The sequence below is a fragment of the Mastigoproctus giganteus genome, chromosome 8 (genome assembly GCF_048544385.1).
Source record: "Mastigoproctus giganteus isolate SK-2022 chromosome 8, ASM4854438v1, whole genome shotgun sequence".
NCBI classification, from domain to species: Eukaryota; Metazoa; Arthropoda; class Arachnida; order Uropygi; family Thelyphonidae; genus Mastigoproctus; species Mastigoproctus giganteus.
Genome location: NC_143582.1, coordinates 63,709,862 through 63,736,729, shown reverse-complemented (window position 1 = coordinate 63,736,729; position 26,868 = coordinate 63,709,862). Strand labels below are relative to the sequence as shown.

At 37.9% G+C, this 26,868-nt stretch overlaps 1 protein-coding gene across 5 annotated transcripts in view; it reads right to left on the bottom strand.

The window, feature by feature from the left end:
- Nucleotides 1–26,868, bottom strand: part of Rel (nuclear factor NF-kappa-B family member relish) — a 462,299-nt gene that overhangs the window by 156,981 nt on the left and 278,450 nt on the right. For all 5 annotated transcript variants that reach the window (XM_090380549.1, XM_090380553.1, XM_090380550.1 and 2 more), the window contains exon 11: nucleotides 12,410–12,562. In XM_090380549.1, coding sequence (XP_090236675.1) covers nucleotides 12,410–12,562 — 153 coding nt within the window. The remainder of the gene's footprint in view (nucleotides 1–12,409; nucleotides 12,563–26,868) is intronic.

Sequence of the window (26,868 nt, the reverse complement as noted above, 5' to 3'; positions counted from 1 at the left end):
TCCACAGGAGCTAGTTATTGTTGGTGACAATAATGTAAGGGAGACAGGAAATATATTCTGCATAAAGGATATGTGGAAAAGGACTAGGGTATGTCTGACAGGGGCAAAAGTTGATAACGTTGTAGTAGAGATATAATTTTTTAAGGGCACAAAGAGTGTTATTGTTGGACATGTTGACACTAATGACATTAAGGGTAGGAGATCTACAGACTAACTTAACAAGTACAGGTCAACGTTGAAAAAGTCGCAAGTTGTGGTTAAATTTGAAAAAAATGTTTGCAATTCTGCCAAAATGTGATAGGAGGGAATATATGATGAGAACATTATCAATCAATTCGGTCCTGGAGAGATTGTCAAGACTCATGGGATAGAATTTTTCTTAGCATGGTCTGTGCTTATTAATAGGACAGATTGTTTCTACAGGAATGGGATACACTTAAATAGAAAGGGTGCAAGAATATTTGCTGATGCTATCGAGGCAGTGTTAGGTGGGTCGGAAAACAGCTAGCTTGGGGGGAAGGGGATTCACAGACTAATAGAATGGTAGCCACAGGCAGAGATGAAATTGATTCTTGCACTGCTTCTATTGGAATGAGCAGCAGCCTCGAAAGCGAGGTACTGGGGATTTCAAGAGCTGCTGTGAGTCATCATGGAACAAGTAAATACATGGGTTGTATTATGGTAACTAAGAGTAAGAATAGGTGTATGCATACTTGCATGTACACCAATGCTAGGAGTATGGTAAATAAATTTGATGAATTTGAAGTGCTGGTCAAAACATCGAAAGTGGACATTGTTGGAATATCAGAGACGTGGTGCCACACAGATATAAGCAGTGCAGAATTGGAATTTGGGGAGTACAATGTGTACAGAAAGGATAGACAGAGTTTATACTGTTAGTTAAGAAACAGATAAAACCTAAATAAGTGCATCCAACTGCCAATGGTGAACAATGCAACGTTGAGTCAGTGTGGTGTGACATAAGCACTGCAAAGGGGAAAAATAAGAGTAGGTGTGTGTTATAGGCTAATGAATCTGATGAGTATAATGAATAATCGTGCAGAGAAATAGTGGGCAAGTAAATCAGAATATCTTATAATGGGGGATATTAACCTTCCAGATATTGACAGGAACTTGTGGATTGGTCATTCACACACTAGCCAAGACTTTTGTAGATTTATTGGATGACTGTTTCCTACAGCTATATGTTTGAGAGGCAATCAGAGGGAGTAAAACTCTTGATCTGATTATCAGCAGTGATTCTTCATGCGTTAAGAATCTGCAGATAAAGGAACCCTTGGTGGGAGTGATCACAGTGTACTGAGGTGGGATTTACTTAATGATGTAACTACCATCGGGGGAAGGGGTTTTGCTTTTGTTAAGGTGACTACAGTGATCTTAGAGAGTTTTTAAATTCTATACATGGGATCAACTGATGATGTTACCAACAGTGAATTCTAAATGGGAAGCAAGCCTTCAGGGACTTAATCTTCCTTTTAATACCAAATAAGAAATACTGTTCAAGGTTTAGACCTAAATGGATGGCAAATGAATTAATGAGGCTTGTAGCAGACATGAGAAATGCATGGGATGTGTATAAATTATCAGGCGACAGAGAAGCCTATGGCAGATTACGAGAAATTTCTGGCAAAGGATGCAAAGAAAAACAGCAAAGAGTTCTTTACTTATGTAAACTCTAAAAGGAAAGGGCTGAATCAGATTGGTCCACTTAACATATGGTTTGACTACTGATGTTCATGCTCAGGTAGCTGATAAACTGAATGAGTATTTTGCATCTACATTCACATATGAGGAGTTATTCAAGGAGGGGAATACCAGACGTTTATCAAACTGCATTTTTCTTCTCTGCCACATGTCTAATTAGTTCATCTGACATCTAAACAGTGAACTAAGTGATTTTGTAATAACTGAGAGCAAAGTGGAGGAGAAATTGTTGAAGTTAAACATAAGGAAGGCAGCTGAGATCTATCTGGTTATATTAAAGGTGGCAGCAAAGGAAGTAAACAAACCCTTAGCCATAATTATGAAAGCTTCCTTGGACTCAGGGTAGGTCCCCATGGACTGGAGATATGCAAATGTGTCCTCCATTCACAAAGGGAGATCAAAAGGTGACACGGGTAATTACAGACCTGTTGGCGCCTCCGTAGCCAGGTGGGCAGGAGCAGTAGTGCGTAGCACGCGCTTCTTGATTAGACCGGAGTTCGAGCCCGTGACCACCAAATACGGAGGATGCGGAAAGGTCAGGGAATGACCACCGGATATCCCTGGAGCAATATGGCCTTAGTTGCTAATGCTCCTAAAAACCAAATAACAAACAACAACAACAAACATACAGATCTGTTAGTTTAACTTCTATTACAGGGAAAATCATGGAGTCACTGGTTAAGGAAGCGATGCAGGATTATCTATACAAGACTGCACTTATAGTTCAGACACAGCATGGGTTTTGTCATAGGGAGGTCTTGTCTGACCAGTTTGATTAGTTACTGTGATGTGGTCAAAAAGGAACTGAATGCCAAAAATAATTTTGATATCATATACTTGAATTTTAGGAAAGCTTTTGATACTGTGGCAAATGGAATACCACTGTACAAATTGGAGCAGTATGGCATTAAGGGGGAAAGTTGCTACAATGAATAAAAGGATGGTTGAGTGGGAGAAGACAGAGTGGTTATCAATGGACACTGCTCTTCATAGACAAATGTTATTAGTGGAGTCCCCCAGGGTTCGTTCGGTGTTGGGCCCAGCGTTGTTTTGTATACAGTAAACCCCCGCTATTCGCGGGGGTTACGTTCCTGAGAAATGCCGCGAATACCGAAAACGCGAATACTGAGTTATGGCTCCCATAGTAATAAAGGGGTTCCGTTCCAAAGTATGAAATATATAAGAAAAACTAGTCTAAAATTTTGTCTACGTATGTATTATATGTACCTTCATAATATGACTATGTACATAGACAGTACATAGTGAAATGCAAGCATATGGCATCGAAATGAAAATAAGAAACAATTTAATATTAAATGTAATATTTATTAGAAATTTCAAACAAATCTTTCAAACCAGCATCTTTGCTAGCTAAAAAACCTATCCCGCCAGTGCTATCACCAGTTTCGCTAAAGCGTTGATAAGGAGTTTTGCGTTTTCACGAATGATGAGTGAATTTAACGGAATTTTATTTTGAGTTCGGTCTTCTATCCACAGATTTAAAGCTTTTTCCATTTTTTCTAATTTAACATCACGAGTTACAGAGCAAATTTTTGAAGCAATTAGCGCGTTTTCACGGACACTACGGGGGATTTTTTCTTCCGATTTTTTGATTGATCGTACCGTTGACTCTGATTTTATAATGTTTTGCCACTGAGGAGACACTTTCACCATTAGAAATTTTATCTAATAACTCAATTTTATTCGCTAATGTCATCACCTTCTTTGATATTTTCACATTTCTCTTGTTATTCGTAGTCATATTTTTGTAGGGGTTAGAAAGAACTTGTCCACAATAAAGTCACTTTCTTCCGTTAACACACTCGAAAAGTCTGTTTTACACTGCAAAACGGTAGATTTATCACTTTTGTAAGCATATCAATTTATAAATTGATATGCTTACAAAATTAAATTTATAAATTGATAAATTTATTCAATTTATAAGCATATAAATTAAAAGCAAACGACGAAACCTTCCATAACAAGCTCATAACACACATTGAACAAGGATTAGCGAGAAACATTCACGCTCGCAATTTTGTCACCCCTCTCCCCCCACCCACTGAGCGCTGTTTTGACCGGGAAAGATAATTTTAGCCACGCCCATGTTTTTTTATGGTGGAAAATATTCACGGCGCTTTAAAATTCACATTTTTTAGGTTTCATTTTATATTAAATCGGCGATCGCGAATACGCGAAACCGCGAATACAGATACCGCGAATAGCGGGGGTTTACTGTATTTATCAATGCTATTGATGAAAGTACAGATAGTTCTCAATTTTACGAGTAAATTCGTTCCTAGCACGTGCTCGTAATGCGGGAATTATTTCCCATAGACATAAGGTTAAATATAGGGGTTATGTTCTCGACAATGAAATTAGCTAGCTAATTAGTTTATGTTTAAACAATGATCGATTTATCGAAAGAAATGAAAATGTACTTTGTAAAATCAAGCAAATTATAATAATAGAGAAATTATTTACGGCTTACAAATGTTAAAGAATGTTTATTCTTCAACATCATCGACTAAATGCACACTCATTGATCATTCATTATTGGCTTGGCACTCGTTGGTTTGTTGCATAAGGAGTTGTCTTCAGAAATGTTTCAAGAGGCATTTGTTTCCAAGATAATCTTCTGTTTTAATTATAAATTTCACAATTGCATGCATAAGCATTTTTTAAAGGCACACACAAATTGCAACTAACACAATTCGCGTGGAGTAACAGTTTAATGAAGCTTAAAAAAAAAAAGCAATGAAGTAAAGATTCTGAAAATTTATTTATGTTTTTTATATGGTTGACGATTTCAGTAAAGGGGAAACACATTTCACCATAATATTCGCAAATGCAAGAAGATTGAGTTTACTACCCGTTTATAATTGCTTGCAGTAGCAGAAAAGCTACTGCAAGCAATTATATAATAAACCAGAAAGTGCAAATTGTTTTATGGTCGTGACCTCCAGATATGTGCTTTAGACAAAATATCACAAAGGTGTTTAAAATTGATTCTTATATCGGCACATATGATAAATTGACGGATAAGAATCAATTTTAAATATAAACATATTTAAAATTGATTCTTATCGGCACATATGATAACAATGATAGTGTAGTGCATTTTAATGATTTGAATTGGTAACTAATACAATTTACAAACCACGCTCACAACCTTTTATATGACCTTAAGGTCATGCTCGTGACATTAAAAATGACATTTTAGAAGATAAATAGCTTAGTTATACAGCGAAAATTTCAACTTCCGAGATCTTGAAACGAATTACCAAAAAACAATGTGTTATTGGGTTCACATTACGATATTTTAAAGATACAATGATGTCTCTGAAACTGATTAATATCATAAAGCAGGGTACACTATATTGTACAGCTAGCACATGGTTTGGAATGTGGTATTTATGAATGTTTAACATTCATTTTTTGCAATTAATTTTCGTATTTTCGATTTTGTTGATACTTGATACTTGGGAGAAAAAAAAACTCGTAAACCCAGGAACACTTAAAGCGACAACTGCCTGTATATCAGGGTTAATAAATGTCTAAGTTTGCAGATGATATGAAGGTTGGAACGGCTGTTAATGACAGTAATGATAGTATACTACTGCAATAGGATCTAGAAAAGTTGAGCAAATGGGCTGAGAGGTGGCAGCTGAAGTTTAGCAAGACAAATATCAAGTACTGCATATGGAAGCAGTAACCCCAGAGTAATGTACCAACTGGGTGGTACTACACTCAGGGTAGTGGAGAATGAAAAACACCTGAGGTGTAGTCAGATATGAAGTTTTCTGAGCAGTGCAAAAAGGCTGCAAGAGTAGCTCGTAGTGTCTTGTCAATGATATACAGAAATTTTTCTAGTAGGGATAAGTAGTTGCTTGTACCCTTGCATAAGGCAATGGTCAAGCCACACCTTGAGTACTGCATACAGGAGGTCTTGGAGGAGGATTCATTTTAGTAAATGATAGAGAGCTGCTGGAACGAGTACAGAGAAGGGCAACGAGATTGGTGAGTGGAACAAATGGTTGGTGTTACCAAGAAAGGCTAAAGTTCTGCAAATTGCAGTTTCTGGAGATTAGGCACCTGCAAGGTGATCTAATAAGGCTTTGAATGGATTGAGCAATCTCAATGCTAATAGGATTCTTCCTCTTGCTCGGATTACTCACCTGAGGTGGCATAAATTCAAACTGAGGAAAACAATTGTGGAATAGATGTGCGGAAATTCGCCTTTAGCCAGCAGGTGGTTGATAGTTGGAACAAACTTCCATCTGTTGTAGTGGATGTCAGCAAGTTAAATAAATTCAATATCTTACACGAATTTAAGAGCAATCAATGAAATTTTAAATAGATATTTCATTCAAATTAACTTTGTTCTTCAATAAAATATTAACTAAACTAAAGTAAATCTAGTGAGCCTTCAAAATCTTAAAACAATTTGGCTATGGACACTTGAAAACAAAATTTACCAAACATTTAAAACATTAGCAGAGGCATATGATGCAGGATATGCAAGCATATACACCATCAGCTAAAAAAAAAAAAAAACACTAACGCACACTTCCCAGTTCACCCATCCATTTGCTCCAGAAGTTTGTCCAGTTCTTCCTTGATTTTATTTAAGCTTCCACAATGACAGATGGAAGTCAGTTCCAGCAATCAGTTACCCGCTAGTTAAAGACAAAACATCCACAAATCTATTCTACAACTGTCTTTCCTCAATTTGAGTTAATTCCCCCACCCCACAAATTCATAATCTGAGAAAGAGGAAAAATCTCATCAGTGATGAGCCTGCTCAAACCATTTCAATCACCTCAATCAGATCACCGTGCAGATGCTAGTCTCCAGACGCTGCATTTTTGCAGAACTTAAGCCTTTCTTGGTAAGAGTACAACTTTGTTCCCCTCACCAATCTTATTGCCCTTCTCTGTACCTCACTCCAGCAACTCTACATCCTTCCTAAAATGATACTTCCAGACCTGTACACAGTACTCAAGATGTGGCTTGATCACTGTCTTATACAAAGGGATAATCACCTCCTTATTCCTGCTAGCTAAATTCCTGTATATCAGTCCTATGACCTGCTCTTGCAAGCTGTCTGCACTGCTCAGAAAACTTCATATCTAACTGCACAATTAACCCCAGGTCTTTTTCATTCTCCACAACCCTGAGTGTAGTACCACACAGTAGGTACAATTTTCTGGGGTTACTGCTACCACATGCCGTACGTTGCATTTGTCAATGTTAAACTTCATTTGCCACTTCTCAGCCCATCTGCTCAACTCTTCCAGATCCTGTTGCAGTAGCATACAGTCATTAACAACCCTGACAACTTTGTATCACCTTCAAACTTTGACATTAAGCCTGATATACCTTCATCAATTAGAAAGAGACTCAGCGAGGATATAAGAAGATTTAACACAAGAAAAGTACAACGAGCATTAAAATACTAAATCTGAAGAATAGTAATAGTGTACTTATAAATAGCAGAGAAGGCATAATCCAAATAGCAGAAGACTACTATAAAGTATTATATAAGGAGCAAGGGAATGATGACAGCAATAGGAAAGATGGATAAAAAATTAGCAACACATATGACATACTTGATATCCTTCCTGATGAGGTAGAATGTGCTTTGAAGAAAATGCAGAATCAAAATGCCCTAGGTGAATATGAAGTTACTGAAGAGTTGTTAAAATTGGGAGGAAGAGATATGGCACAAAAACTGGCAAGACTCCTCACAAAATGCATTAGAAAAGGTGTGATGCCTAAGGAGTGGAATAATGCAATCATAGTTTTGCTGCATAAGAAAGGAGATAAATCGGAAATTATAAATGGTAATTAGCTTGTTATCCCACATTTACAAGTTATTCACAAGGGTCATTACTAACAGATTAGAAAGAATACTTGATGAGAATCGACCGAAAGAGCAAGCTGGCTTTAGAACAGGATTCTCAACTATGGAATACCTTCACGTAATATCACAGCTAATGGAGAAAGCAAATGAATATAAAACACCATTGTGCCTGGCATTTTTGTGGATTATGAAAAGGCATTTGACTCCATACAGCATAAGGCAACGTTTCGGGCACGGGAAAGACAAGGCAAGACAAGGTACCCTATACATTATTATTTTCAAGAAAATATATGAGAATGCTACCTCCTTTATTAGACTAGACAAAGACAGTAGGGAATTTAAAATGGAGAAAGGAATTCGACAAGAAGACACTAATCTCTGAAGCTGTTTACTGCTGCCTTTGAGGAACCTTTCAGAAGATTAGACTGGTTGCAGAAAGGAGTCAATGTGAATGGAGAGTACTTAAACCATTTACGATTTGCAGATGACATTGTGGTCATAAGCCATGATCCCAAAGAATTAGAATAAAATCTTAATCAGTTATGCAGAGTTAGTAAGGATTTTGGACTAAAGATGAATATGGCTAAAACAAAAGTAATGATGAACAAGTATGCCACGAAAAGGGATATAATCATTGAGGGAGCAGTAATTGAAAAGGTGGATTCATATACTTATCTGGGACAAGTCATTAGCTATAATAAAGATACATGGCTGGAAATCAAGAAAAGAATAAATTTTGGATGAATAGCATTCGGGAAATATAATCACATACTGAGGAGCAATATCCCAATTTGTCTCAAACTTAAAAAAATGAACCAATAATCCCTCCCCCCATGAATTATGGAAGTGAAACTTGGGCACTCACCAAAAGAATGGAAGAGAAGCTAAAAACAACACAGCAAAGAATGGAATGCATCATATTAGAAATCAGACTGTTGGATAAAAGAAACACATGGATTAGGCAGCAAACTCAAGTAAATGATATTATCATCAGAATTAAAGCACTGAAATGGACTTGGGCAGGACATAGCTCAAAGACCTGAAGACAGATGGACTAAGAAAATAACAGAATGGTACACAAGAGGAGCTAAAATAAAACCAGAAAGATAACACCAGAGATGAAATTCAAGAATTTGTGAGCAGTAAATGGATGGCCACTGCACAAAACAGAAGAAATTGCAAAGTTGCTGAAGAGCTATTCATCCTGCAATGGATTGAAAATAGCTGATGGCGGTGGTGACCTTCATCAATATCATTGATAAATATATAAAACAACAATTGGCCCAACGTCAAATCCTGAGGAAGCCCACTAATAACATTAGTCCACAAAGAGCAGTATACATTGATTATCCACTTTCTGTCTTCTCCCAACCCAACCATCTCTTTATCCTTAGCAGCAACTTGCCCTTAATGCCATACAGTTCCTATTTGTACAGCAGTCTTCCATTTGCAACAGTATCAAAAGCTTTCCCGAAATCAGACCATATGATATCAAAATTATTTTTGAATCCAGTTCCTTTGCAACCATATTGTAGTATTCAATCAAACTGGTCAGGCAAGATTTCCCCTTAACAAACTCATGCTATGTCTAAATTATTACTGCAGTCTTGCCTAGATGATCATGCAATGTTTCTTTAACCAGAGACTCCATTATTTTCCCTGGAACAGAAGTTAAACTAACAGGTCTGTAATTACTTGTCACCCTTTGATCCCGCTTTGTGAATTGGGGATACATTTGCACATCTCCAATCCATGGGGAACTCCCCTTAGTCCAAGGATGCTCTCATAATTATGGCAAAGAGTTCGCTTACTTCCTTTGTCACCTCCTTTAATATAACTGGACATATCCCATCCACCCCAGGTGGATGGCCAACAACATTTACTTTTTCAATCAAGTGAATTTTAATTTATACAAAGTGTTACAGTTTCCCAAAGAAAAAAACAACTAAAATATCTTCTTCTCTGTAGTTTTTTCAGCTTTCATTCTTTCTTCACTAAGCCAAATGGCAGGATCCAGCACAGAAATCAGAAGTGTTGCCAATGCTAAGTAGTTCTACTGTCTGGAAGTATTAGCTTCCTCAATGTAAACTATAATCTCTTGTGCATAATAAAATTCATTTGATAAAAATTCACATGGTTTTATTAGTTTTACTAGTCATCATCATCATCAGCCATTTTCAATCCACTGCAGGATGAAGGCCTCCTCAGCAACTTTCCAGTTCCTTCTGTTTTGAGCACTGGCCATCCATTTACTACCCACAAACTCATGAATTTCATATATCCATCTCCTCCTTTGTCTTCCAGGTTTCCTTCTAGCTCCTCTTGGATACCATTCTGTTATTTTCTTAGTCCATCTGTCATCATGTCTTCGAGCTATGTGTCCTGCCCAAGACCATTTTAGTTCTTTAGTTTTGATGAGAATGTCCTTTACTTGAGTTTGACACCTAATCCATGTGTTTCTCTTCTTATCTAACTATCTAACAGTCTGATTCCCAATATAATTTGTTCCATTCTTCGCTGTGTAGTTCTCAACTTCTCCATTCTTTTGGTGAGTGCCGAAGTTTCACTTCCATAAGTCATGGTGGGGAGTATACATTAGTTCATTATTTTACGTTTCAGAAAAACTGGGATATTTCTCCTCAGTATGTGACTATATTTCCTGAATGATATCCATCCAAAATTTATTCTTCCAGCCATTTATCATTATTACAGCTAATAACTTGTCCAAGATAAGTATATGACTCCACCTTTCCAATTACTGCTCCTTCAATCATTATGTCCCTTTCTGTGGCATACTTGTTCATCATTACTTTTGTTTTAGCCATATTCATCTTTAGTCCAAAATCCTTACTAACTGCATAACTGATTAAGATTTTCTTCTAATTCTTTGGGATTGTGGCTTATGACCACAATGTCATCTGCAAATCTAAATGGTGAATGAAAAGAGTGAATGTGAATGGAGAGTACCTAAATAGTTTAGGTACTCTCCATTCACATTGACTCCTTTCTGCAACCAGTCTAATCTTCTGAAAGCTTCCTCAAGGGCAGCAGTAAACAGCTTCGGAGATATTGTGTCTCCTTGTCGAACTCCTTTCTCGATTTTAAATTTCCTACTGTCTTTGTCTAGTCTAATAAAGGAGGTAGCGTTCTCATATATTTTCTTCAAAATCATAATATATGGGTATCTATGCCTTTTCATAATCCACAAATGCCAGGCATAATGGTGTTTTATATTCATTTCTTTTCTCCATTAGTTGTGATATTACGTGAAGGTGATCCATAGTTGAGAATCCTATCCTAAAGCCAGCTTGCTCCTCATCAAGTATTCTTTCTAATCTGTTAGTAATGACCCTTGTGAACAACTTGTGGATGTGGGATAACAAGCTAATTGGTCTATAATTTCTAATTTCTGATTTATCTCCTTCTTATACAGCAAAACTATGATTGCATTATTCCACTCCTTAGGCGTCACACCTTTTCTAATGCATTTTGTGAAGAGTCTTGCCAGTTTTTGTGTCATGTCACTTCCTCCCAATTTTAACAACTCTACAGTAACTTCATCTTTCCCCCGAGGCTTTCTGATTCTTAATTTCTTCAACGCATGATCTACCTCATCAGGTATGTCATACGTGTTACTAATTTGCGATCCATCTTCCCCACTTCTGGCATAATTTCCTCGCTCCTTGTATAATTCTCTATAATAGTCTTCTGCTATTTTAATTATACCTTCTCTGCTATTTATAAGTACACCATTGCTATTTTTCAGTTTCAGTATCATTTGTCTTACTGAATTACTGCTCATGGCTGCTGATTTAAGTCCTTTGTTTTCCCTTAATGCTTGTTCTACTTTTCTTATGTTAAATCTTCTTATGTCCTCTCTGAGTCTCTTTCTAATGGCTTTGCATAACTCAATTTTCTCCTTGTCAGTATTTATCTTGCTCTTCATTTGTCACCTTCGGTTCATCATGACAAGTGTTTCTTGACTAATTTTTTCTTCTTTGGATTTATTTTTATCTATAGGTTTCTTGGGCTTTATCACTTTCAGAAAGTTGTAATATTCCTCGTCGATATCTTGGTCCTGAGCCGTCTGCAGAAGCTCAAACTTGTTCTTAAGTTCCAGTACATACTGCTTTTTCTCCTCTTCTGTTATCTCAAAGACCTTTGTATTATTTACTCAAGTCAGTTTTTTCCTTTCTTTTTTTACATCTATATCAAGTGTGCATCTTACCATTCTGTGATCACTTCCAACATTTACCTTGTTCATGACGGTAACATCATTCACGATATATCTTCTGTTAGAGGATGAAGTCGATTTGGACTCTTCCATGTCCACTTTCTGTTCACCCTTTTCTTGAAAAAAGTGTTCATTACTGACAATCCTTGAGATTCTGCAAATTCCACAAGTCTTTCACCTCTTTCATTTCTTTCACCAATTCCAAAATTTCATTTCTGCACTGTTTTGTCTTTTTTCAACCTTTGCATTGAAGTCCCTTATAATGATAGTGTAGTGGGTTTTCTGCTCATCTAGAAGACTCTCAATTTCTGTGAACATTTCTTCAAACTCTTCATCATCATGGCTCGATGTTGGTGCATAAATTATTATAACCTTTAGCTTGTACCTCTTAGAAATCCTGCGTATTAGTCTTGACACCCTTGATGTACTTTTGTATTCCAAAGTTTTACTAGTACATCACATTAAGTCTATATGAAAAATTAATTATTTCCTTTTCTCAATGCATTAAAATTTACTGGAATAAAAATTGTAAATCTTTCAATAAAATTTGTGTTTTAACAATTTAGAAATGCCAGGTCACTTACTATTTGCAAAACTAAGTAGTGGATCTGAAGACATATTATTAAGACCAAAAGTTTCATCCAACAATGGGAATGGCGAAGGTGAATGAATTTCATACGGTAAATTATCAACATCAGTTCCCCTTTGATAATTTGGAATATGTGGGCTTTGTTCACCTACAACAGCAAAAAAATAAAGATTCAAAGGATTGAATTTATTCAGAAATAATTTACAGAAGAAACAGAATAAAAGAAAATAATACTCATTTTAAACAAACTTATCATTTATAACAAAGGAGATTGCAAACCATTCTCATATTGAAAAAATTTGTTTAATACAAAATGTTAACACATAATAGAAAATTAATCTGTGCACAACGAATAGCATGACCATACTTTTCAGGCAGTCAGTACATTGTGCTGATCACAATGCAATACCTAGCTGTCAAGGTCACTTTGTAATTTCAAGAGATCGGACATTTTAGTGTGAAATATCATGGAAACTATCAAAGGGGGACATGAGTAATTACAAGCCTGTTAGTTTAACTTATGTTCTGGGGAAAATAATCGAGTCACTGGTTAAACAAGCACGGCAAGATTATCTAGACAAGGCTGAAGTTACAGTTCTGACACAGCATGGTTTTGTTCAGGGGGAGATTAATTAATTGTCTTACAAATCTGATTGGATGATATGATGTGATCACAAAGGAACTGGATGCAAAAAATAATTTTGATACTGTTGCACCTGGAAGACTACTGTACAAATTGGAGCAGTGTGGCATTAAGGGCAAGTTGCTACAATTGATAAAAGGATGGTTGAGTGGGAGAAGACAGAGTGGTGATCAATGGGTACTGATCTACTTGGACTAATGTTATTAGTGGTGTCCCTCAGGGTTCGGTGTTGGGCCCATTGTTGTTTAGTATATTTATCAATGATATTGATGATGGTGTATCAAGCTTAATGTCAACGTTTGCAGATGATATGAAGGTTGGGAGGGTTGTTAATAACAGTAATGACAGTATGCTGCTGCAACAGGATCTGGAAAAATTGGGTAGACGGGTTGAGAAGTGGCAACTGAAGTTTAACATTGACAAATGCAAAGTACTGCATATGAGTAGCAGTAGCCCCAGAATAACGTGCCAACTGTCTGGCACTACACTCAGGGTAGTAGAGAATGAAAAGGACTTGGGGGTAATTGTGCAGAAAGATACAAAGTTTTTTGAGAAGTGTAGTATGTAGACAGGCTGCAAGAGGAGCTCATGGTGTCTTGTCAATGATATACAGAAATTTTGCTAGAAGGGATTTGTTATTTGGTTTTTAGGAGCATTAGCAACTAAGGCCATATTGCTCCGGGAATATGCGGTGGTCAGTCCCTGACCTTTCCGCATCCTCCGTATTTGGTGGTGACAGGCTCGAACCCCAATCTAATCAAGAAGCGTGTTCTACGCACTGCTGCTCCTTCCCACCTGGCTACGGAGGCGCCACTAGAAGGGATAAGGAGGTGATTGTTCCCTTGTATAAGGCAATGGTCATGCCACACCTTGAGTACAGCATACAGGTCTCTGGAGGCCTCATCTTAGGAAGGATGTAGAGCTCCTGGAACGGGTACAGAGAATGGCAATGTGATTGGTGAGTGGAACAGAGGATTGGTGTTACAAAGAAAAGCTTAAGTCTGCAAATTGCAGGTTCTGAAGACTAGGCACCTGCAAGGTGATCTAACTGAGGTGTATAGGCCTTGAATGGTTTGAGCAAGCTCAATGCGGATGGTATTTTTCCTCTTGCTCAGATTATTCACCTGAGGGGACATAAATTCATCAAATTGAGGAAAGACAATTGTAGAATATACGTGCAAAAATTCTTCTTTAGCCAGCGGGTGGTTGATAGTTGGAACAAACTTCCATCGGTCATAGTGAAGGTTGAAAAATTAAATAAGTTCAAGGCACAATTAGACAAGAATTTGAAGTAAATGGATTGGTGAAATGGGAAGGTTTTTTTTTGTTGTTGTTGTTTTTTGACTGATGCTATATAAGCTTGCTTTTTTGCATCATATCCGTAGCCGAGTGGTCAGGAGCAGGAGTGCAGTAGCACATGCTCTTTGAGTAGACCGGGGGTTCAAGCCCCTGACTGCTGAATACGGTCGATCTGCCAACCCGCACTGGACCAGCGTGGCAGATTATGGTCCATTTCTGTCAGCATGAATTGTTGAGGAGACTTCCATCCTGCAGTGAGTTGATAATGGCTACGCTTTACCTTTTTTTTTTTTTATGCCTTTGCTAATGCTAAAAGGCACATAAGTCACACTACAGTTGTGAGTATGAGCATAATAAAATAAAATGAATCAACTTTTTATTTATACTCCAGGATGGTCATAGACAAGGTTGATCGTTTTGTCTTAAGCCTTGGTTATAAGTGACTTTAAGTGCAGCCGTTGTTGTTGACGTAGTAAGCAGCAGCAGCAAATGATAAGAAAGCATGCTTCTATAGCATCAGCAAAAAAAAACACAAGAACTTCAAATTTCACCTGTCCATCTCTTCTAACAGATCAGTTCTTTAAATTTATAGTAGACCAGAGTTAATTAAAACAATGGACTACCCGCTGGTTGAAAAAAAAAATTCTATACATCTACTCTCCAACCATCCTCCTTCAGTTTCAATTTATGCCCTGTTCGTGTAAAGACTGAGCAAAAGAAGGATTCCATTACAATTCAGTTTACCCAGTCCATTCCTGAATAGACACATTATCCAATTTCAAGACAATCTTCAGGCATTTGTATCCAAGCTGCAAAACTGGCGTCAGAAATTAAGTCTTGGAAACATTGCCATGTTTGAAAAACTCTGCAATGTGGTAGAGGAATCTGAAGGTGAAATGGATGAGAATCTGAAGGAGATTACTGGGCACCTTGAATTCCCTGAAAAGGAATTTCAGCAGTGAGCTTACAGAAGAAGCAGCTGCACTGGTATGAAACCCATTCTTTGCTTCCCTAAATGTAGCCAGCATTCCCGATTAAGTACAGGATGAATTCTTGGATCTGCAGAACGATTCCTCAGCACATAATTTGTTTTACGAAAAATTGCTGACTCGGTTCTGGTGTGCTATGTATCAATTATATCGAAATGTCACCATGCTTGCCTTTCAAGTTTTACTTCCATTTGCCTCTACATATCTCTGCGAGAGTGGATATTCAACGCTCCTTCATATCAACAAAAGACAAGAAACAGACTGAAGTTGAGGATTACACGAGGTTGGCTTTAACAAACACTCAGCTGCAAATTTTGAAGCTGGTTGCCCAGATGCAAGTACAACCATCACGTTAAATATTAGGTTAGAATTATATTCTGAAAAATCAATTTTTAATGTGTTTTATTTACCCTATTAAAAATGCCTTTTTATGCAAATGTGGAGGGGGGGTTACAGGTTGCTTGGCTATTATAAAAGGCAGTCGCGACTCGAAAAAGGTTGGGAAACACTGATCTAAACGATCAGTTATACAAGAAGTTGCACACATTACCTCTTAAATCCTATGCCCAAAATACATCAAATGTGACTGAAAATGTTTCAACAAAGTTAGCAGTGCTATTAGCATTTGATAGATCTGTGTTATTGTCAAGAACAGTCATCAAATAAAGTGTTCAAAAGTTGAACTGTTTTTGGAGTCAGTGTAAAGTCAAGTTAATTTAATGTTGAAGCATATAAGTTTAGTTTACAAGTACTGACACAATTTTTGATTCATTTCTAAAATAATCTTTATATAGTTTCAGTACAAAATCATAAAAGCATCTTATACTGCCTTTTAAGCCTTCATTAAATCTTACATTTCTCATGAATTATTAAAATTTATTGTGAAAAATTGACTCTTTTAATGTCTTTAAAATTTTCTTTGATATACAGTCATTGCTAATTGTAAATTCAACTGATTTTCATTCTTTCAAAATTATTTTTATTTTAAATTCATGAATATGTTAATTATGTAAAAACGATTCTAAAAATGGCAAATTAAAGTTTAATTAGAGTAAATTTTGAAATAAAATTAGAAATGGTTTTAGAAATGAAAATGAACTAATTTTAGAAATGAACATGTCAGAAAATCAGAATGTCTCACAATGTGGGATTTTAACTTTTAACATAACGGGGGAATTTTAACACACACTAGCAAAACTTTTGTAGAGTTCCTGGATAACTGTTTTCTACAGTAGCATGTTAGAGAGGCAAGAAGAGGAAGCAACACTTTTGATCTGGTTATCAGCAGTGATTCTTCATGGATTAAGAATCTGCAGGTAAAAGACACACTTGGTAGCAGCTATCACAGTATACTAATGTGGAATTTAATTAAAGGCACTACTACTATCAAGGCTAAAGTGAAAGGCTTTTGCTTTTGTAAGGGTGACTACAATGGTGGTTGTTGTTTGAGAGATTGGCGCAAGAGCAGCTTAGGCTATAATGCACCTAGTCTATGTTAGAAAGAGTTTTGTAGTCCAACATTTTTCTTTATGTGGTTCAGAAGGAAGCCAAGATTTTACTTTATAATTTTGTAGCTTTTCATAAATGGTATGTTATTAATTTTTATGTTTTGGGAGTATTCGATTAACTTAAGGAAACAGAAAACGTTGTTAATATTTGGCTGGTCATCTACAATTGTTTTAAGCATTAGATTGTTTTGTGAATTTATTTGTTTGAAAAGCTCATATACATTCTCCATTAAATCTTGAACAGTTCACCAAGAAGTGATGTACGGTGAGCAGAACTTGACAGTTATGGCATTGAGGAGGGTCTTCACTTCTGAGCAGGTAAGAATGAGTCATGTGTGTATGCCCGATTCGCAGTTGAGCAAGGATCACTTCTTCATGTCTGGATCTGCCGATCCAGACACTAAGCAGCTAGTAGTCCATGGTCAAAGTGTTTGTTTAATTACACAAAGCTTGTTGTTAGTTTGATCTTGCCAGTATTGTTGCCATTGTTTTGGTGGATTAAGGACTTGTAATTGGTATATGGTATTGAGCAAAAGGCATAGTCAGATGTGGCAGCTTCTCTTGCTGCTATCTCTGCTCTTTCGTTTCCAGTTATTCCTGTGTGGCCTGGGATCCAGCAGAACCTAATATTGCAATTTCTTTGTAACAGCTTTGAATTTGAATATTGGATCTGTAGGGTTATGATAGCAAACAACATAAAATTATGTTGTTTGCTATCTGTTTATATTTAATTTGGTTCATGGCTATCAAAATGGCTTGTAATTCGGCAGTAAAAACAGCACATTCTTTTGGGAGTTGTTGGATGAGAGTACAATCTTCAAAGTGAATCGCAGCTCCTACACAAGTCTGTTTTTGACCCATCTGTATATACAAACGTGTGATGTTCATATTGTTCTGTGTATGCTGCATGAAGTTGCTGGTAGTTTATTCTTGATAAAATTGTTTTCCCCAAGGTTTGAAAATACATCATATATGGGTTGAACTAAACACCATGGTGGAATGGTCTGTGTAATCATAGTAGCTACGGTGTCATAATTAATCTCTCAGCATAGCAACAAATCTTTTAGATGGATGTTGGCAGGTCGATTCATTTGTGGGTGTGCTTGGTATATGCATTCCCAGTTAGATGAAAACAGTAATTCTCTATTTGGATGATCAACAACAGATTTTATCTTGACAGCGTAGTTTAATAACAAGTTCTGTCGTCTCAGCTGTAGTGAAGGAGTGCACTGTGGTGTATGGTGTCTAACCACCTCAGTGCACTTCGTTTCGCTGAGTCGTAAACAAGTGCTCCATAATCTAGTTTGGAACGAACTATTGCTCGATAAAGTTTCAGAAGTGTATATCGATCTACTCCCCAAGTTGTTGCGGAACAAACTCTGAGAACGTTTAGTTTCTTTAAGCACAAAAGTCTGAGTTGTTTAATGTGCTCAAAGAATGTTAGTTTCTTATCCAAGAGAAGTCCTAAGAATCTTATACGTGGTACTACTGGGATCATATGTCCGTCAAGTTTCAGTTCAGGATCAGGGTGCAGGTTTCGTTTTCTACAGAAGTGTAAACACGCAGTTTTTTGTGTGGAAATCCAGAAGCCATTTGTTTGAGCCCATTTTCTTATTTTGTTTATTGTCCCTTGTAGCTGCCATTCTATGATTCTCATATTCTGAAAGGTAGAAAATACTGAAATCATCAACATATAAAGCTGCATCAACGTTCCTGGAATGTTCTCAGTTATGGTATTTATTTTAATAGAAAAAAAGGGTAGTGAAAATCTTTGAAAGGGTTGTCTGCAGCCTAACTTGGAATGTTATGTGTTGTAATAAATTTTGGATATATTTAGTAAATCCAAGGAGGTATAGGTTTTGGAGAATCCCATAACGGCATGCTCTATCGTAAGCTTTTTCTATATTGAAACAGATTATGACATGATGTTCCTTTTAGATGAAAGCATTCTGTACGCTTTCTAATTTTATAAGTAAATCTAGTGTTGAACGATTTTTCCTGAAACCATGCTGCACTGGGATGAAGAAGGTTATTTCTGTTTAAAAATCATGTTAAACGAGCATTTATAATTTTTTCTATAACTTTGCCTAGGCCACTTGTTAAAGAACGTGGATGGTAGATTCCTGGGCTAGAGAGATCCTTTCCCGGTTTTGGGATAGCTAGAATTATTGCATGATGCCAACTACTTGGAAACTGCTTTCTAGGAAAATTTTGTTGTACAATTCAAGTAATGCCATTTGGGATTGGTCGTCAAATTCCTTTATCATCATGTAGTGAATTTGATCTGGACCTACAGTGCTTTGCTTTGTCTGTGATAGAACTGTTTACAATTCCTGGAAAGTTAATGGAAGGTTGTATTGTTCATCATTTCTTGTAGAAAAATTCAGTTTGTGCCTTTCTATTATTGTTTTGTATATTTGAAAACTGGGAGTATATGAGGTAGTAGTAGTAGTACTAGTGGCATGTGATGCAAGAAAGCAAGTGTATGAGCTTATGCAGCATTAGCCAAAAAAAAAAAAAAAAAAACACACCATTCTCTCCAAATGCCTGTCCAGTTCCTCCTTAAATTTATTCAACCTATCAACTTCCACAACGACAGATGGAAGTTTGTTCCAGCAATTAACCGCCCGCTGGCTAAAGGCAAATTTCGGCACTTCTATTCTACATCTGTAATTTCTTAATTTGAATTTATGCCCCCTTAGGTTCGTAATCTGAACAAGTGGAAGGATCCCATCAGAATTCAGTGTGCTCATCCCATTCAAGGCCTTATACAGCTCAATCAGATCACCGCACAGGTGCATAGTCTCCAGCCACTGCAATTTGCACAACTTAAGCCTCTCTTGGTAAGAGGATCCCTTCATTCCCCTCACCAATTTTGTTGCCCTTCTCTACACGCTCAAGCAAATCTATATCCTTCCTAAAATGAAGCCTCCAGACCTGTAACGCAGTACTCATAGCGTGGCCTGACCATTGCCTTATACAGAGGGACAATCACCTCCTTTTCCCTGCTAGCAAAATTCCTATATATCATTGACAAAACCCCATGACCTGCCCTGGCAGCCTGTCTGCATCGCTCAGAAAACTTTATATCTGACTGCACAATTACACCCAGGTCTTTTTCATTTTCTACCACCTTATGTGTAGTACCACACAGTTGGTACGTTTCTCTGGGGTTACTTCTACCCATATGCAGTACTTTGCATTTGTCAAGGTTAAACTTCAGTTGCCACTTCTTAGCCCATCTGCCCAAATTATCTAGATCCTGTTGCAGTAGAATAATGCCATTACTGTCATTAACAACCCTGCCAACCTTTGTATCATCTGCAAACTTCAACATTAAGCCTGATATACCTTCATCAATATCATTGATAAATATACAAAACAACAGTGGACCCAACACCGAACCCTGTGGGACTCCACTAATAACATTAGTCCACGAAGAGCAGCACCCACTGATTACCACCCTCTGTCTTCTCCCACTTAACCATCCTTTTATCCATTGTAGCAACTTACCCTTAATACCATTCTGCTTCAATTTGAACAATAGTCTTCCATGCGCAACAGTGTCAAAAGCTTTCCTGAAATCCAAATATATGATATCAAAATTATTTTTTGCATCCAGTTCCTTTGTAACCACATCATAATAACCAATCAAATTTGTCAGACAAGACTTTCCCTTAACAAACCCATGCTGTGTCTGAATTATTGCTGCAGTCTTGTCTAGATGATCCTGCAATGCATCTTTAACCAGTGACTCCATTATTTTACCTGGAACAGAAGTTAAACTAACTGGTCTGTAATTATTTGTGTCACTCTTCGATGCCCCTTTGTGAATTGGGGATACATTTGCACATCTCCAGTCCGTGGGAACCTCCCCGAGTCCAAGGATGCTCTCATAATTATGGCTAAGGGTTTGCTTAGTTGCTTTGCCGCCTCCTTTAATATAACTGGATAGATCCCATCCACCTCATGAGCTTTTCTTATGTTTAACTTCAACAATTTCTCCTCCACTTTGCTCTCAGTTATTACAAAATCATTAAGTAGCCTGCTACAATTTGATAACCTTCTGCCATTTTCAAATCTATAATTCCTCATGTGTAGATGCAAAATACTCATTCAGTTTGTTTGCTATCTGAGCAGGATCATCAACAGTCGAACCATCGAGGTGGTTGCTGATGTTTTGGCAAAGGTTTCAGCCAGTGCATTGGCTATTTTTGAAGGCTGTGCAGTGATCTGTCCATTACAGTTTAGGATTTGAGGTGGATTAATCTGGTATCTGCCATCCATTTTGCTGATTTTATTCCAGACAGTTTGAGATTATTATTATTAGCCATATGGTGCAAGGAAGCCTGAGGCTTATGCTGCACCAGTCAAAAAATATATATATATATGAGAGAGAGAGAGAGAGAGAGAGAGAAAAGTAGAAAGGAGAAAGGAATCACCAAGAAAGAGAAGAATGATGATATCCAGCTCAGGACCCTGGGTTTGCCAACCCTCATACTCACAAGATGTGAGCCCCTGTGTAGAACTTGTTAATGTGGATGCAAATTTTATCCTGGATGCTTTCCTACTGGCTCTTCTAACATATCTGGCTCTTGCTCATGCCTTTTTGAATAATATTTAAGGTTCTCTGGTGGGACATCTTCGAAAATTATTTCAGGTTTTATTTCTCTCTCTTTTAGCTTGTAAGCATTCTTCATTCCACCATGATTTTGGATGCAATGGATTTATACATTTTCCTATCCGCTTCATTTATTTTCCATCTGGAATTTCTACGTGACTTATACATGGTTCCTAATGCCATGGTAATAATTATCGATTAGTGATTACTGCTGAGAGGATCTCTGTGAACTGACCAATCAAGTATTGGAAATAACATTGGAGAGCATATAGATAGGTCAATTGCAGTGCTGTTTCCTGATGGAAGATGAAAGTATGTATGAGTGCCGTCGTTCGACAGGGTTAAGTTATTCTGTTCTATCAATTTTTCAGTTAGTTTTACTCTCCGCCCTATGTTATCCCACTCATTAGCTATGTTACCCCACAAAGGGCTGTGTCCACTGAGGTCTCCCAGTATACAGAAGGGGGAGGTAACTGAATTAGTATATCTTCTAAATCTTCTTGTAGTAATTTCTGGTTTGGGAGAACATAAATTGTTATAATGGTTATGAGAGATTTAGTGGCAATGCACACTGCCACCGCTTTGAGGGTTGTGTTAAGTAGAAGAAACTGGAAAGGAAAGTGTAAATTTACCAGAATTGCCACACCAACATTGGCCACACCGCTGTTACTCTGTCTTTATGGTATGTGATATAGTTCTTTACTTTTGGGGGAGTCTTGAGGTCTGAGATATGTTTCTTGCAGGCAAAGACACAGCAGGGTATGCTGTACAATCATATATATCATGTATATTACTGCGGAATCTTCTGCAGTTCCACTGGATTATAGTTCCCATTATTTGGTTTTGGACGAGATGTCAGACTGTTTCCTAGACGTTGCTTTAAGCTTTTCTAACTTAGGTTTTTCCTTTGGAAAATATGGTTTACCGGTATCCATATATTCTTCCGCAAAAATCTCTAATACTGATTTGTCTGCTTGATTGGTCACTTCTGTGTCTATTTATTCCATTGACTTTTGGCTTATGACGTTACGTTTTTTTTTTTATGATCTTTCATTTGTGAGTGTTTTGCATTGGGAGGTACAGATAGTGGTGTGTTTGTGAGTTTCGCTTTTTTGTTTTTGCTGGGATGTTATAAGTAGTGCTCATGTCCAGTCTGAAATCGACTTCTTTGGACAAATTGTGAAATCTGTTTGGGTCTCAATTGTATGCCGACATGTGCATAGGAGGGTCTGTTTATGTAGTCAGGAGTACAGTTTTCTAGACTTCTTAGTACGTTACAAAATATTCCACTTTATATATCTGTATCTGTGGAATGATCTCCCTTGCAGTTTGGACATATCGGTTGCTCTGCTGGACAGTTATAATCAGTGTGTTCCCAAGAACCACAGTTGAAACAGATGGCAACTCCACAGCATGTCATTTGTGAATGACCATGCTTTTGGCATTTAAAGCAGTGAAGAGGATTCGGAATGTATGGTCTGATGTTACAATTTAGATATCCAGCCTTCACTGATGTAGGTGGTTTGGTTGTGTTAAAGGTCAGTATGAGATTTCTGGTTGGGGTTAGTGTCCTATCTCTAGCTACTTTAATCTTTCTCCCATCTATGACACCTTGATCTTCCAGCTCATTTTTAATTTCTTCTTTGGAGAAGCTGATAAGGTCCCATTCAGAAATTACTCCTTTTGATGTGTTTAGAGTATTATGGGGAGAGAGACCTTAACCACGATCCCACCAAAAGTTGTCATTTGAAGCAGCCTTTCTGTATGTTTTGGATTTGCTGTCTCAACTAGAATGTTGCTTGATTTCAGTCGCTTGACAGTTTTTGGTGTTCCAGCCAAACTAGACATTTCTGGATGACAAATGGCAAGAGTTTTTCTAATGGCTGTTCTGCCGAAGAATGAAGGACGAAAAAAAGGAAGGTGCACAAAACGGTCACATCCTTTTTTTTTTTTTTTTTGTCATAATCGTCTCATTCGTGTTTGCTCCTTTTAGCCCAGGGAGTGAGAGCTGTTCCTCCCAGGTTTCCGCCACCGCCTAGTGACCAAGCGGAAGTAGATTAGTGGTTAGTAGGACTAGGATATCAAGAAAGGTGGCTTTCCTTTCTTAGGAACCTTTGAGCTGATACTTTTCAGCAACTATATATATATACAATTGAGAATTAACTTTAAACTCTAGAAATATGTATCACTTTATCACTTTAGAAATCACTTTATAATCGCAGAGAAATCGCCTGATCACAAGAAACACTTGGCACTCGGGGCTGCCTACAGTTTTTAAATTGCATGCAGTGGGACCAACTGATGATGCTACCAAGATCAAATTCTAAATGAGAAGTATTTGGCAAAGTAAACAAAGAAACTACTAGGTTTTTCATACCAACAAAGAAATACTGTTCAAGGCTTTGACCTAAATGGATGTGAGATAACTATTGAGACATGTGGCAGAGAAGAAAAGTGAAGAGATGTACACCGATGTTGTTATGCAAATCGAAGCAATTGCAGGTGAACTATGACATGTGCACGGGTTGGGACATGGTATAAAAAATACCTGATACTAAGCTCCGTTAATCTGTGTTACTCTTGTTCTGGAAAACGCAGCGAACTTAAACGAGTTTGACAAAGGCCAAATTGTAATGGCCAGATGACTGGGTCAGAGCATATCTGAAATGGCACAGCTCGTAGGATGCTCACGGTTGGACGTGGCTAGTACCCACCGAAAGTAGTTCGAGGAGGGGAACCCACGAACCGCCGACGAGGTGTTGGACGACCACGGCTCATCGATGCACCAGGTGAGCAAAGGATCTCCCAGATGGTATGTGGCAACAGAAGAGCAACTGTTGCGCATCTTGCCGGTAATTGGAATGCTGTGACGGGAGTAATGTGTCAAAACACAAACAGTACATCGAACCCTGCTGAAAATGGAGCTGTGTAGCTGCAGGCTTCTCCGAGTGCCCATGCTAACCACGGTTCACCGGTGACAGCACCTACAATAGGCACACGAGCATCGAAACTGGACCTTGAGTGATTGGAAGAAGGTCGTCTGGTCTGATGAATCACGTTTCCTGTTGTACCGTGTGGACAGCCAAGTATGCGTGCATCATTTACCTGGGGAAGTGATGGCACCTGGATGCACCATGGGACAAAAACAAGCTGGTGGCGGCAGTGTCATGTTTTGGGCGATGTTCTGCTGGGATACTCTGGGTCCAGTCATCCATGTGCTGGGCACTCTGATGTCTACCACATACCTAAACATCATTGCTGGCCAAGTACACCCTTTTGTGACAATGGTCTTCCCCTCTGGTGGTGCCACCTTCAGCAGGATAATGTGTCATGTCACACCACCCAGATTTTTCGAGACTGGTTCGCGGAACATGAGGAAGACTTCCAGGTATTGCCCTGGCCTCCAAATTCCCCAGACATCAATCCCATCGAGCATCTGTGGATTGTGTTGGAATAGTAACTCTGACCGCAATGTCTCAACCACGGACCTTACAGGAGTTAAAGGATCTGCTGGTTACGTGTTGGTACCAGATACCACAAGACACATTTAGAAATCTTGTAGCATCCATGCCTCGCCAGGTACAAGCTGTTTCAGCTGCACTTGGAGGACCAACATCATATTAGGTCAGTGGTCATAATGTTTTGGTTCATCGGTGTATATAAATTAGGATAAATTAGGATTATGGCATATATAAAGCAAATTTATATGTGCGATAATCCTACAGATATATATAAATTAGGCTGTAATTAAGTCAAAAAGGAGGCTATTCAAGCTAAGGCAGTTTATGAAAAATGTCTGGCAAAAAATACAAAGAAAAGCAGAAAAGACTTCTATACTTATATTAACAGTAGACAGAGGAAATGAATTACATTGGCCCAGATGATGTCAATGGGTTAACTGCTGATAACCCTGTCTGGCTGACAAACTGAATAGGTACTTTATATCTACATACACATATGAGGAATTCTTTAGGGGAGAGGATACCAGAAGTTTATCAAACTTCTGATATCCTTTGACACGAGTAATTACAGACCAGTTAGTTTAACTTCTGTTCCGGGTAAAATAATGGAGTCACTGGTTAAAGATGCATTGCAGGATCATCTAGACAAGACTGCAGCAATAATTCAGACACAGAATGGGTTTGTTAAGGGAAAGTCTTGTCTGACAAATTTGATAGATGATGTGGTTACCAAGGAACTGGATGCAAAAAATAATTTTGATATCATCTATTTGGATTTCAGGAAAGCTTTTAACTGTTGCGCATGGAAGTCTATTATACAAATTGGAGCAGAATGGTACTAAGGATAAGTTGCTACAATGGATAAAAGGATGGTTGAGTGGGAGAAGACAGAGAGTGGTAATCAATGGGTGCTGCCCTTCGTGGACTAATGTTATTAGTAGAGTCCCACAGGGTTCGGTGTTGGGTCCACTGTTGTTTTGTATATTTATCAATGATTCTGATGAAGGTATATCAGGTTTAGTGTCAAAGTTTAACAACCCTGCCAACCTGGCAGGGTTGTTAATGACAGTAATGGCAATGTGCTACTGCAACAGGATCTAGAAAATTTGGGCAGATGGGCTAAGAAATGGCAACTGAAGTTTAACCTTGAGAAATGCAAAGTACTGCATATGGGTAGAAGTAACCCCAGAGAAACGTACCAACTGTGTGGTACTACACTTAAGGTGGTAGAAAATGAAAAAGACCTGGGAGTAATTGTGCAGTCAGATATGAAGTTTCCTGAGCAATGCAGACAGGCTGCCATCTCAGGTCATGGGGTTTTGTCAATGATATATAGGAATTTTGCTAGCAGGGAAAAGGAGGTGATTGTCCCTCTGTATAAGGCAATGGTCCAGCCATGCCTTGAGTACATGTCTGGAGGCCTCATTTTAGGAAGGATGTAGCGTGTACAGAGAAGGGCAACAAGGTTAGTGAGGGGAATGAAGGGATCTTCTTACCAAGAGAGGCTTAAGTTCTGCAAATTGCAGTGGCTGGAGACTAGGCACCTGCGCGGTGATCTGATTGAGGTGTATAAGGCCTTGAATGGGTTGAGCACGCTGAATTCTGATGGGATCCTTCTACTTGTACAGATTACAAACGTACGGGGGTATAAATTCAAATTAAGAAAAGACAGAGGTAGAATAGATGTGGGGAAATTTGCCTTTAGCCAGCGGGTGATTAATTGCTGGAACAAACTTCCATCTGTTGTTGTGGAAGTTGATAGGTTAAATAAATTTAAGGAGGAACTGGACAGGAATTTGAAGGGAATAGTGTGATTTTTTTTTTTTTTTTTTTTTTTGGCTGATGCTGGATAAGCTCATACACACTTGTTTTCTTGCATAACATGCCACTACTACCACTACTAGTACTAGTAGTAGTACTACTACTACTACTA